Consider the following 12226-nt stretch of genomic DNA (forward strand, 5'->3'; position numbering starts at 1 on the left):
GGAGCTCGGTCTACGTGTCGTGGGGGGATTCAAGTGATACTAACGGTATCGGGTATAGCTCGAGCAGGTGGAGACGAGATCCGACGCCAACTCTCCAAGCGTCATCGATCCCGCCGGCTGCAATGTGAAGAAGCCATCGAGCGTATCCAATGACCAGTCCGGTGGCCATAATCGGACCTACGCACAATCTGCAAATGATGCTCTCCTGATCCTACTCAACACCCTTGGGTCGTTTCTTCTCATTTGTACTACGCAAACCCCACACGCCGTCCATCACGCTGCACCATGCTCAGCACCAAATGTGTCTCTCGCACGACACTGCCCACACGCCACACCCCGCGACTATGTAGGAACATATCAGCCAGAGCCCCGCGCTCTCAGGTTCGGGCCGCCGCGCACCCATACGCACAGCGGCGGCAGCAGCATTTTGTACGTTCCATCGCCACTGTCGGTGCTCTCTGGGCCACTGCCACCGCATGGCAGTGGGTCAATGGCGAGTCAATCTTAAGAGACGCCCATGCCGAGGAACCAGAGGCGATAGAGGGACCAGAGTTGCAGTTTGAGACCCCGCGGCGGCAGGCCACGTCCAGCGACGACAATCGCAACATAATCAGTTCCCAGCACCTCCAGGTCATCAAGAGCTGGGAGAACCCCGGAGTGTACGCATGGGGTTCAAACACGGGAAAGGTTGTCGCACCCGATTCCGACGAAAAGTACATCAAGACTCCACGGCGGCTAAGCTTCTTCGATGGCAAACTGCTGAGGGATATCAAGCTGGACAAAAACTTTGGGGCCGCTATAGACGAGAAGGGCGATCTCTTGCAATGGGGCACAGCATACGCCGATGATGTCAAGGAGCCTGTGAAAACTTTGACAGGGCGGAATCTCAAGTCGCTGGCCATTTCCCGCGATCGCATCATTGGCCTCTCCAATAACGGCTCGGTATACTCGATCCCTGTGTCCCAGGCAGAGCAAAAGGAAGGACCCAAACCCAAGTCCAAATCGTGGATCCCCTTCTGGGGAGGCTCCAACGACATTTCGTACCGTGAACGCACACCTGGAAATCTGGGATGGAACGAGCGCGTGACAGACATCTGCTCCGGCCTCGAGCACGCTCTCATGCTCACCTCATCCGGTCGCGTTTTTTCCTTTGCTTCAGGCTCCCAAAACTTCCCTAGCAAAGGCCAACTCGGCATACCTGGACTTACGTGGGAGAACCGGCCGGCTGGTGCATTTGACATTCCCCACGAGATTACGACACTCAAAGGCTTTCCCATCAAGAAGATTGCAACTGGCGACTACCACAGCCTGGTGTGCGACTCGGAGGGACGCGCTTTCACTTTTGGCGACAACACAGCTGGCCAACTTGGTTTCCCCTTTAATGCAGAGGCGCAAAATATCGACGCACCGTCTCTGCTACCAACGCAAAAATTCTACTCTGGACAGCAAGGCAAGGTGACCAATGTGTTTGCTGGTGGCAACACATCTTTCCTTGCCATTGAAGCAACAAAGGGCAACAAGACGACGGCAGACACGTGGGCGTTTGGGTTTGGACTGACCGGTCAACTTGGCGTGGGCCGGTGGGTGCACGCCCAGGCCGAACCGGTAAAGGTACCGGCCTTCTCGGGCCTGTTTGAATGGGATGAAGCAAACAACAAGCCCATCCCCATCCGGCTCTCAACTATTTCTGTCGGCGCCTCGCACGCAGCAGCCATTCTAGACAACGTGGCCAGCGTAGCCGTATCTGGCCGCAAATCCAGACTCACGGAAAACGACACCAACTGGGGCCGCGACATCCTGTTCTGGGGCAACAACGAGTTCTACCAGATTGGATCGGGCAAGCGCAGCAATCTTGCGACACCGGCATATATCCAGCCGCTGGACCAGGCGGCGGAGCAGGAGAGAGCGGCGTCTGCTACTGGGGGTGGTTTTGCAAGGCAGCTGAGAGAAAAGGAGATGCATCGGTTCCAGATTACGCCGAGGAACAAGGTCAAGCTCAAGGGTAGGACGGTCGAGTTTGAGCAAAAAGTTGAGTGTGGAAGGGGTTGTACGGCGGTTTATTCTGCTGTGTAGGCCTGCTTTGTGACTAACTCGTCTTTCTTTTGGTCTACGGTTGATTGGATACCGTATTGTGTATTTTATGATTGCCTTTTAGGGCAGTTTTTCATGTGTGAATATCTCTCTCCTTCTCTGGACATGTAGGGGATGTGTAAATGAGGGTGGTTGTGGTTATTGGCGTCTTTTTATTGTCGTGCAAGGACAAGGTATAACTCACTCTCTTCATAGTACACAGATCTTTTCTCCAGATACAGACTATGAAAATGTAAATAAATCACAAAAAAAACCATTTAAAGTGAGAAAAACTTGGGAAGAATGATTTGAGTTGTAAACTTTTTTTGGTTCAAGTAGCTACCGCCTTGAGGGATATCCCAATGGGTATTTTTCCACTTCCTCATCCCCGCCCATGCACAATCTCGTGAGCAACATCGCATCTGGCCGTCGTCGCTTCTCTCAAGACAGAAGCGTAAAAGTAAAAAAAAAACACACACACACACATCCACACAAGAGACTACACACTGGCTCTTTGCCAAGCTAAACCGAGAAAGCTAGAGAGAATACCGAAAGAAGAAGAAGAAGAAGAAAACAGAAGAAGAACAAAGGGATATAGACAACCAAAAAAAAAGAACAAAGTCAGTTGACAAACAATATGATACAGTGCAGGGGTCTCCAGGGTAGTTCGGTGGGCATGTGGAAATGGGACAAGTCCCACTCTCGCTAAGTCACACTTCCTTCCTTGGGAAAAAAAAGACAAAAGTTCTCGCTTAAGTAAGGGAAAAAGGAGGACAAGAACGAGGATATCCGAAAGAAAGAAAGAAGGCCAAGGCGAGCACCAAAAAAAGCAGCCTCAGTGTGGAAATTGGAATGGAACAAGCCTCATCCAAAACCAGGAGAAAATGAAATGCGAAAAGGGGTAGTCAAGACGAGAAAAAAGAAGCAGCAGCAGTAGCAGCAGACAAAGGGGTCGGGGGTATCATAACCCCATGCGTCGAATCATAGCCCTCGACTCTGCTTCTGACAACTCACTCCCATCGATATTGATCCTCCCCTCTTCGACCTGGGCAAGATCAGGCTTAACCAAGCCCTCATGCATTGAGTGCAAGAAGGCCAGCAAGGCCTGTTCAAAGGCTGCATAGGGGAAGCGCTGCTGGGCGGCCTGTAGGGCCTGAAGGCTCGACTGGGCTCGATCTCTGGGCAACAACTCATCAATGTAGCGGCGCTTGATGCGCGTCCAGTCGCGATTTTCTTGGCGCTGGTTATCCGGGTCGCTGAATAGGATGCGCATGGCGGAGACATCGGTGGGTTCATCGGCCCAGCGCTCGACGCCGGGACAGCCATAGGAGAAGATTGTGTTGAAGGTTTCAGGGCCGTAGGAGCCGTTGCGGAGGTACTCGCCGATGACGGCTTGCAGCATGAATTGTGCGGCCAGGTCGTACCATTTGGACGTGGGGAGCCAGGTATCGTCGAGGGTAGCGCGGGCGGCGGTCAGCTCGATGAAGACAGGGAGGAGGCAGTGGAGAGAGGGAGTGTTGGCGACGTCGGTAACCCATCGGCGTTGGTCCAAGGGCATCCTTAGGGCAGAAGCGAGTTCGGAGCGGTTTTGGTAGAGGGCGCCATCTGAAAGGGGAAAGTCCTTGTGTTGGTCAAAGGGCTGGTCGAGTGCGGGTGGGTGCTGGGTCCGCTGGCGCCAGTACTCGCCGCGGTTCTTGTTTTGCTCGCGCAGGCTGTTGAGGGATGCTTCGGTGGTCCATGTCTCGGTGTGGTGCAGGCGGTGGGTGAAGAGTAGAGCAAACTGCAGCAGGCGCGACCGAAATGAGGCCTTGGAGTCCAGACAGCGGCCTTGGTGGCGGTGGCCAAGAAAGACCCTCCAATCTACTCGGCGTCAATGATTTGGGGTCAGCACGGCAAAGACGAGTTGGGCATACCGGCAGTCATGTTGACGAGGGCATTGGGAAGGTCTGAATGGTAGGGGTCACTGCTTGACTTCCACTCGAAGATGAGGCCGGTGGCTTTGAAGACGAGAAAGTCGAGGATGGTCAGGTCGACGTCAAACTGGTCGTGCTCTTCATTCTCCATGCGGCGGGTCAAGTTGAGGTAGCCTTCCCGGGGCTGTCGGGGAGGGTCACGGAGGGCTGCCATTGCTCTTCGGGTGCGTGTGGACAGGGCTGGATGGTGATGGGAGGGGAGGCGGTGAGCGCGGGTGGTCAAGGCAGGGAGGGGGGAGCTGGCAGGATATAAATGCAAGCAGGGCAAGCCAGTGTCGGGCGGACAGGAGCGTAGCGGAGTGAAAGGCCAAGACCGGGGCACGAGACGAGAACAGAGGCGGCGGTCGAGAGTGGGAGGCAGCAAACGGGCCATGTTTGATGGCCGGCCAGCGGCCTCTGGACCCCACTGGGCCGGCCAGCTCGCGGACGTTGACGAGGACAAGAAGGGTCGGCGGGTGGATGTGTCGCAGCGTGCCGTTCATGCACGCCGACCCAGCCGTCGGTGTCGGTGCAGGGGGGGCGTTTGAATGGCATGCGCAAGCGAGCACCAAGGAGTTCACGTCAAACGGGGCCTGACTCGCCCTCTACGAGGCTCCACGCCGCGCCTGACGAGCAACTCGAGGGGAGCGGAACTGGCCGCGCGTGCATGGTGGCTGGCTGCTCTGCGACGACGGCGCCCGCGGCCGCCCTGGTGCTCGCTCGACGTGTGCAAGACCAGCAAAGGGCGACGACAGCGACAGCGACAGCGACAGCGACACAGACGGCCAGACGCCGCATCGTGGCCCGGATAGGCTTAGCGCAGACGGCGGCGCGGCGCATGAAATGGATCAGCGCCACCATCCCCACACGACGACCGACCGACCGATGGCCTGCGTGATGACAGACTGCCTGCTGCTGCACCGACCGACCAACTGACGGCCTGTGAAATGTACGCCCGCCCGTGGCAGCTGTCGCCCGACCATGCTGTCCAGGAAATGCCCGCTCTTTGCATCGTCGTATGCTAGCCTCAGCCCGCTGGGCCGGGGCAATGGCTGCTCCAACACCAGCCAGTCATGCCGTCATGCATTTGCCCACCCTCGACCACGATACCAACACGACCACGCCCGCCATCATCACCACCACCACCACCACCACCCCGTCTACCAGCAGCGACGCACATATGCCCAACACCTCGATGCCGACCTGCTGACGTGGCCCGAGCCCCAGACGCCCCATAAAACACCCACGCCTTACCAGATCCTCCAGTGCCGCAAGGGCGATGCATATACCAAACATCGCTTCTACGCCCTCGTCAAGCTCTACCACCCGGACCGCGCCCATGTTTGCCCTGCCATGGCCCAGCTGCCTCTCCACGTGCGCCTTGAGCGCTACCGCATGCTCGTCACTGCACACGATATCCTTTCGGATGTTGAGAAACGCAAGGCGTATGATGCCTGGGGCCATGGCTGGGCAGGCCACCACCACACGCCCACTGCCCCACGACACAGCGACTGGGACTATGACGCACCTCGTTGGACCACCGACCCCCGCACCAATGCAACCTGGGAGGACTGGGAGCGCTGGCACCACGAGAACAGCGGCGCCAAAGACTCGGATGCCCGCACCATCCAAATGTCAAACTTCACCTTCATGGCCCTCCTCTTCGCATTCGTAAGCATTGGCGGTGTCGTCCAAGGTACCCGCTTCACTTCTTTCAACAACTCGGTCATTGAGCGCCGCGACCAGATCCACCGAGAGGCGAGCATCGAGTACCGCCGCAGCAGGAACGCAACCCTGAGCGCCAGCGGTAACCGCGACGAGCGCATCCGCACCTTCTTAGAGCACAGAGAGTCGACCATCGTAGGCGAGCAATCCTACCAGCGCTTGCTCCCGCCCGTCGACACGTGCTCGCCAGATCAGGTCAGGCGACAGTGAACCTGGGCGCATTCTCGTGCCTACTATACACCCCGCTATACCCCACATGCACATTTTGGTGCTATACTATATGTTTGCTATTAATCAGGCGCTGTTCATGGAGCTATGGCGTACCGTTCTTGTAGTCCTTACCTATCATTCGGCACCAGTGCCCATGCCCTCACGGCACCCCCCTGTCTTTCATGCACTACAACGTTATAAAATTCCAATAACTACCACCGCAGCCATATCCCGGTAACATGGACTGACTTTACAAACACCGTTGCAGACCCCCTCGCCTTTCCATGACAGGACTTCGTCCGAGCAAACCGCAGCTACACGCGTTACCACGGAACATGTCAACCGAAAGCGGAATTTCTTCCGCGTATACGCGTACCCTCACTGCCAGGAACAGTTGAGCCTCAAACACTGCTGCAACAAACGCTGCAGAGCTCCAATTATCCATTCTTCCGCTACTTGTTTCACCTTGGCATTAACCGACGGCTAAGATCATTGTCTGACAAGTGCTATGTATTTTACGGCCATATATAAGAAAAAATATGCATGAAAACTTTGAATGCCACAAAACATCAAAACATCAAACCATCTCACGTAACGCAGCCAAAGCTGACAATTAAATTTAGTCTTTTTTTTTAAAAAAAAAAACCGCTCTTCGCATATGAACAACTCGCACTTTGTACATACATTCGGCCGCCAAGCCCCCGCTAAAACATGTATTGACTGACGAACGCCGCAATAGTGTTTCCGGTTTTGAGAGAGAAAAAAATGCGCTCAGATTTGGTTTTGGGGCCGCCCACAAAAAAAACCACACAACACACGCAAGGCAAAACTTTCGCTTTGTTCTCTACCCACTTTCCTACCCTTGTCCTTGCGCCTCCACTCCCATATTGTGCAACCATCAACCTTTTACATATAATCTATCACTTACTCAGAAGAGAGAGAGAGAGTGTGTGTGTATGTGTTGGTGGCTAGCTAGCTACCTAGCTCTAGCCCTTTCTTTCTTCCCCCACATGCATCAATAACGACTCATTATCCCGCCCTACCTAGTCTGAGGCGCGGATTCCATATCACATCACATCATTATCACATATTACATGCAACCGCGCCTCATGCCAATCTGGAATTCAAATTGCTCTGATTGGTTTGTTTGACTGCCGCTGACCTTTGCTTAATCTCTTTCCCCCCCTCACTTCCCTTCCCTTCCCTTCCCTTCCCGTTACGTGTCTGAGGGTGGTGGGCTAAAATACTGTGCCACATACGGCCCGTTTTTCTTTCTTTCGCTGCACGGTGGGTGGTGGGTGGGCGCAGGGGAAGCGGCAGGGTGTTTATCTTTGTTCTGTACAGTCCCTTTTTTTTCGATATACGCGGTGTTCTAGTTTGGTTAGGCGGGTTTTTCCGTGTTGGTAGTCATGGGTCGGGTTTTGCTCAAGAGAATTCCAAGGGCTTGGAAATCATTTGGTTGTGATAAGATTCTTTTGATTATGACAATGCAAGCTGGAAATAGTGGGAAGTTGACTAAATTCGTGGGGGGTTTTTTTTTGGGGGGGGGGGGGGGTTAATGATATGTTTTCTTCTGTTTTTGGTTGTGATGCAAGGGAAGATATATTGTTGAGATGCTTTATAGAATTCACCATCTTGTTGTGGCTTACTGTACAAAAGTGCCTTGGCATATACATAATGCCAATCCATCCAAAACACACCATTCCCTCATTTCTTTCCCGCTGGCTTTGCTGGGGCTGATGCCGGCGCTTTTGCAGGCGGGGCCTTGGTAGCATCTGTCGGTGGCGCTGCTGTCTTCTTGCCCTGGCGGCTGATGAGGTCCAAAAGATGATCTTCTGTCTGCTTGCCCTATACGACAAATTAACAATTACCCTTAATTCTGCCCTATTGCGCCCTTTTTTGACAGAAACCCCTACCTTGTCGGCGTCGGTCTCGGCATCCCATCCCCGCCCAAATTTGGCTCGGAAAGCAGCCAATTTTCCAGCCTCATCCTCTTCTACATTTAATAGCTTCTGCGAACTGGGATTCCATAGCGGCGAATTGCGGATGTCTTTTGCGCTCTTGTAGACGGGTTGGGGGTTCGTTGTTCGCACAGTGAAGGCGCTTCCGTCGGAGAGGGTTATGAGTTGTGTGAAGGTATACGGTCGCTTCGGTCGGCGGAGCAGTGTCGCGTGTCGCACTTGATTTTTCTGTTGTATTTGAGGCTGAATTGATCGGCGCAGCGCACGTAATGCGCTCATTGAGGGTACCGGAGACGCCATGGTGGTTGGTAGGGTGCTGGGATGGTAATGGCGGGTCGAGATAGAAAGTTGCGGAGAAGACACGGAGGTTTGGGCGGCGCTAATGATTCCGACATCCCAGTCGATTCAATCTTCAATGCGCAAACCATCGTCATTCGCATCGCACCCCTCTTTTCCTCTATTCTCATAATTCCATAGTCCCAATTACACGAAAGGGTTGGAAATTACCTGCGCATGCGGTAAGAAAGAGCCAGTCTTGATTGCAAAAATGGTGCTTGCGCAGCGCTCGGCCTGTCGCTTCTTTGCGGCCTTCTACAGATGGGAGGTACACACTCGTAAGATATGCCTGCGTCCTTTTGAACGAGCCATTGTTGACACCGGGCCCAGGAAACACACAACTGTGTGTCTTGAATAGCTCACACTACCGCAACCGCATCAGCCTCCCGCAGCACTACCACACGACTCGTCTTCTCAGACAGCAAACTCAATCGGAATCGCAAGTGCAGGATGAGCCTGCTATCAATTCTAGTGATGATGTCCGAGGGACGGCAAATGGAACCGAAATACCAGCACTTCGACCAGCAGACAGTATACGGGAGGAAATAGCAAACAGCCAACCAAGCACCGAAGAGCACGGCATCTTACCCGAACTCTCTGATTCGGAGCTCAAGCAGGCGAAGTTGAAAAATTCTGTCCGCCAATTAATGCGCAACGTGCCTAGCTCTGTTGCAGTCATTACTGTCGTACACATTGACCCCGAGACCGGAAAGCATGTACCCATGGGCGTCGCTGTCTCTTCACTCAGTACCGTTACCCTGGACCCACCTACTATTTCCTTCAACATCAAAGAGCCGTCCCAAACTCTTGATGCAATCCGAGCTGCAAATGGCCTTTTCCGTGTCCACTTTCCGGCCGCTGAAAGAGGAGGCGCCAATCTGGTGGATCTTTTCTGCCACGGGAATCATGCTGAGGCATACAATCGGCGAGCTAAGATGTTGAAACTCCATCAGCCCAAAGACAAAAAGCACCCCTCCACGACACGCTCTTGCGCACCACAGATCTTGAGTGACTGTGTGTTGGCTGCAATGGAATGCGAAGTCACTCATGAATTCCCCGTTGGTGATCACGTTATTCTCGTTGCTAAAGTCGATAGTATGGAACACAAAGCTTCCAAAGGATCAGCCATCCTTTACATTGACAGAAGATACCGGAACCCCATGGGTCAGATTGTTTACTCTTCGGTAAGAGCACAAACGTCTACCACTATCGAGGGTGTCTCGCCATTCTGGAAGTATCCTCTGTTTCCAGGCGACAAGGAGCGACGAGAATACATGAATGAGATCAAGAACATGATAAAGGCAAATCCCACATACTATAAGAACCCAACCAAAGATACTTATCGGACCATTGAAAGCAATTTAGCATATCCTGCAGCAAGTCTCGGCATAAGTGTGGAGCTACTTGTTGCAGAGTGTAGGAAGGAAAAGAAACTCCCTAATAAAATCAAGTCCGGGCAGGAGAGTCAACAAGTGCTCAGCGACTTTTACGGGCTGTTGACACCATCTATGAGGCAGCAAATTGTAGACCGAGCCACGAAGTTGATCGCAACAGACTCACGTTTCCTGTCACAAAATTACCGCCTCTTCTTGTACAATTTGGGCGTCAGTCCTAACAGTAGAGATTTCTTGCCTAGCGACATTATGGAACCTCTGCGAGCTGCGAATCTAGCACCACCGTTTGAGCTGCAAAGGGAACCTGGGCACTCTTCGAGGGAAGATATACAAAAGATTGAGCAAATTGAGCACCGTCTACGGGAACATCTTCGAAAGATGAGCTATACGGCTGCACTGAAAGAACCTTTTGAAGACGCAATGTTGGCCATTGGTGAAAAGAGATTGTATGCTCTATATTTCAAAAAGAGTCGCGCGCGTCTCCTTACCCAAACTCACCCTTCGCTCTTTGATGCCTCGGCAATAGATATCTCTGGAGAAGTGAGCCAAGAAGAACTCCGTGTAGTTCTCTGCCGGATCATCAATCGGCTACAGATTTATTCTGAAACCGAGTTCCGGAAACTTATTCACATTGATTGGTGTGAGTCTTTACGCCGACTTGGCGTGAACCCTACGATCACAGGTATGGATGTGGAGTTCTTGACGGGCAAAATCAAACACATCTTCTACTCTACAGAGCACTTCCGAGATTTTCCACGTGCTATCGACGAAATGTTGCAGCCTTGGTTTGTTTGGAACGTTGATTGGGACAATCTGGAAGAGCGTGTCAAGCGGTTTGTCCAGACAGCTCCACTGCGCGCTACGACGTGGTCGAGGAAAGATAGACTTGCTGCTATGGGCATACACTGGAGAGCAACAGTCAATCTACCAAAGCAAAATTCTGCCGACGAAGAAGTCAGACAATCTCTCGACGAAGGTCACATTATCGATACGCTCGTCGCAAAGGAGCTGAAGCGGCATTACGGCAATGGCAGTGAGGAGGAGAACGCAGGCATCGCCAAATATTTGAAGGAGGTGTATGAGTTCGATGTCACACATAAGCCAATTGAGTACATTCCCGCGGAATCCACTGCCCAGTCGTCGGCGGACGAGATGCAACAAGCTATGATGGCGGACCTCACGCCTTCCCAGGAACAAGTATGGCTAGAGCCATCGGGAAACAGCCATACAAATACTAAAGCTAACTACAAGGGATATAAATCTTTGAAGAAAGCGGGCGCATTTTCTTTTGGTGGATAGAAGGGAGGGTTACGATAAATACCCTACACATGCACGATACTCTAATTGTGCATTGTAAATACAGCAAATTGTAAAATTAGACAAAAAACAATCGGAAAGTCAAAAGTGCAATCTCCAAAAACTGGTCCACTTTTGGGCCCTCAAAGAGTGAGGGTTAGAACTGAGAGATTGTGACCGCACGTGACTGCGGCCGGATCAACTATGATGCGTGTAACCTGGGAAGCTCCATCGCAATTTCCTAGTCGGAGCTTCCCCGCGAGTCTACCTTGGTAACCAGCAGCAACACGAAAGGTTACCTTTAATTTCACTACTGAACGATTCACGTTACCACCTTTTTTGTCGCGTAAACTCAAAATCAACAAACATGAAGCTCGTCAGGTACGATGGCCTTGAACAGAATGATACAATTGCGGCTCACGCTTTCGCGCAGGTTTCTCATGAAGTGCCAGAATGAGACGGTCACGGTTGAGCTCAAGAACGGTAAGTAGACACTCTCAATCTCTCAGTCTGTCTCCTTCGAGTCGCCTATAACCAGCGGATGTTTTGCTTCCGAGCGCGTCGTATACCGAGTTGCGCAGGCAGGCAATGTCCTACCCAGACACTTCATACTCCCACCAGAAAGACACCGTCTTAACACATGCACAGGCACGATTGTAAATGGAACTATTACCTCCGTCTCACCTCTCATGAACGTCGCGCTCCGAGCGGTCAAGTACACGCCCAAGTCTCGGGATACCGTAGCCCTTGATACAATGACTGTCCGCGGTTCAACGATTCGCTACATCATACTTCCCGACTCATTACCTCTCGACACACTTCTCATTGACGATGCGCCGAAGCCCAAGAACAAAGCAAGGAAAGAAGTTGCTGGTGGTGACCGTGGCGGAAGGGGCGGTGGCCGTGGAGGTGGCCGAGGACGTGGAGGCGGTCGCGGAAGGGGCGGCGGTGGTAGGGGACGTGGACGAGGCTTCTAGGGCTGAGGAAGAATATCAGGATGCAAGAGACGCAATGACGCAAGAGTGTTGGGACAAAGATTGCAGCACGATCAAAATCAGCGCAAGCGGAATCTGGGGTACCCAGAACATGGGCGAGTGGCCCACACAGGATGCCAGAATGAAGCGCGACAAGATGGCTATTGGATCGGCGATGATTGTACAGATGGTATAGCATGCACGGCGTTTGGCAGTTCAGGATTGGTGCAGAAAGCAGCACCTCGAAAGAAGAATGATACCACTTTGAAACGTAGAATCTGGCACTTGCAACCGGGATCTAGGGACTC

The 12226-nt window shown here is 52.8% G+C and overlaps 7 protein-coding genes across 7 annotated transcripts; 4 read left to right on the forward strand and 3 right to left on the reverse strand.

The window, feature by feature from the left end:
- Positions 1–117: 117 nt before the first annotated feature.
- PSV08DRAFT_31308 (regulator of chromosome condensation 1/beta-lactamase-inhibitor protein II) lies at positions 118–2339 on the forward strand. The gene has a single exon (XM_014222182.2). The coding sequence runs from the start codon at positions 286–288 to the stop codon at positions 2071–2073; it is 1788 nt and encodes a 595-aa protein (XP_014077657.1). The 5' UTR covers positions 118–285; the 3' UTR covers positions 2074–2339.
- A 692-nt stretch (positions 2340–3031) lies between these two features.
- PSV08DRAFT_399991 (uncharacterized protein) lies at positions 3032–4260 on the reverse strand (the record flags this gene model as incomplete). Its single annotated transcript, XM_066093585.1, has 2 exons — positions 3984–4260; positions 3032–3930 (listed from the first exon to the last, which is right to left on the reverse strand). The coding sequence occupies exons 1-2, from the start codon at positions 4195–4197 to the stop codon at positions 3032–3034; spliced, it is 1113 nt and encodes a 370-aa protein (XP_065949631.1). The 5' UTR covers positions 4198–4260.
- Positions 4261–4949: 689 nt separating this feature from the next.
- PSV08DRAFT_386604 (uncharacterized protein) lies at positions 4950–6082 on the forward strand. Its single transcript, XM_066093465.1, has one exon. The coding sequence runs from the start codon at positions 5004–5006 to the stop codon at positions 5955–5957; it is 954 nt and encodes a 317-aa protein (XP_065949632.1). The 5' UTR covers positions 4950–5003; the 3' UTR covers positions 5958–6082.
- PSV08DRAFT_277762 (uncharacterized protein) lies at positions 5851–6493 on the reverse strand. The gene has a single exon (XM_014222185.2). It carries the CDS (start codon positions 6400–6402, stop codon positions 6208–6210), a length of 195 nt encoding a protein of 64 aa, XP_014077660.1. The 5' UTR covers positions 6403–6493; the 3' UTR covers positions 5851–6207.
- Positions 6494–7540: 1047 nt separating this feature from the next.
- PSV08DRAFT_399993 (mitochondrial 54S ribosomal protein bL31m) lies at positions 7541–8243 on the reverse strand. The gene is made up of 2 exons (XM_014222186.1): positions 7874–8243; positions 7541–7805 (listed from the first exon to the last, which is right to left on the reverse strand). Exons 1-2 carry the CDS (start codon positions 8216–8218, stop codon positions 7665–7667), a joined length of 486 nt encoding a protein of 161 aa, XP_014077661.1. The 5' UTR covers positions 8219–8243; the 3' UTR covers positions 7541–7664.
- Positions 8244–8465: 222 nt separating this feature from the next.
- On the forward strand, positions 8466–11044 carry PSV08DRAFT_360185 (flavin reductase like domain-containing protein; the record flags this gene model as incomplete). Its single annotated transcript, XM_014222187.2, has 2 exons — positions 8466–8532; positions 8585–11044. 2 exons carry the CDS (start codon positions 8466–8468, stop codon positions 10945–10947), a joined length of 2430 nt encoding a protein of 809 aa, XP_014077662.1. The 3' UTR covers positions 10948–11044.
- Positions 11045–11187: 143 nt separating this feature from the next.
- Positions 11188–12192, forward strand: PSV08DRAFT_399995 (uncharacterized protein). Its single transcript, XM_014222188.1, has 3 exons — positions 11188–11325; positions 11378–11427; positions 11593–12192. Exons 1-3 carry the CDS (start codon positions 11312–11314, stop codon positions 11919–11921), a joined length of 393 nt encoding a protein of 130 aa, XP_014077663.1. The 5' UTR covers positions 11188–11311; the 3' UTR covers positions 11922–12192.
- The last annotated feature ends 34 nt before the right edge of the window (positions 12193–12226 follow it).

This window comes from Bipolaris maydis, assembly GCF_028858645.1.
Source record: "Bipolaris maydis strain C4 unplaced genomic scaffold PSV08scaffold_3, whole genome shotgun sequence".
In the NCBI taxonomy this organism is placed as follows: domain Eukaryota; kingdom Fungi; phylum Ascomycota; class Dothideomycetes; order Pleosporales; family Pleosporaceae; genus Bipolaris; species Bipolaris maydis.

Coding starts and splice junctions, on each gene's coding strand:
- PSV08DRAFT_31308 (XM_014222182.2), top strand. CDS start 286: ATGCTCAGCACCAAATGTGTCTCTCGCACGACACTGCCCACACGCCAC.
- PSV08DRAFT_386604 (XM_066093465.1), top strand. CDS start 5,004: ATGCTGTCCAGGAAATGCCCGCTCTTTGCATCGTCGTATGCTAGCCTC.
- PSV08DRAFT_277762 (XM_014222185.2), bottom strand. CDS start 6,402: ATGGATAATTGGAGCTCTGCAGCGTTTGTTGCAGCAGTGTTTGAGGCT.
- PSV08DRAFT_399993 (XM_014222186.1), bottom strand. CDS start 8,218: ATGGCGTCTCCGGTACCCTCAATGAGCGCATTACGTGCGCTGCGCCGA. Junction 7,806..7,873: donor CCGAGACCGACGCCGACAAG/GTAGGGGTTTCT, acceptor TTTGTCGTATAG/GGCAAGCAGACAGAAGATCA.
- PSV08DRAFT_399995 (XM_014222188.1), top strand. Junction 11,428..11,592: donor CACGGTTGAGCTCAAGAACG/GTAAGTAGACAC, acceptor ACACATGCACAG/GCACGATTGTAAATGGAACT.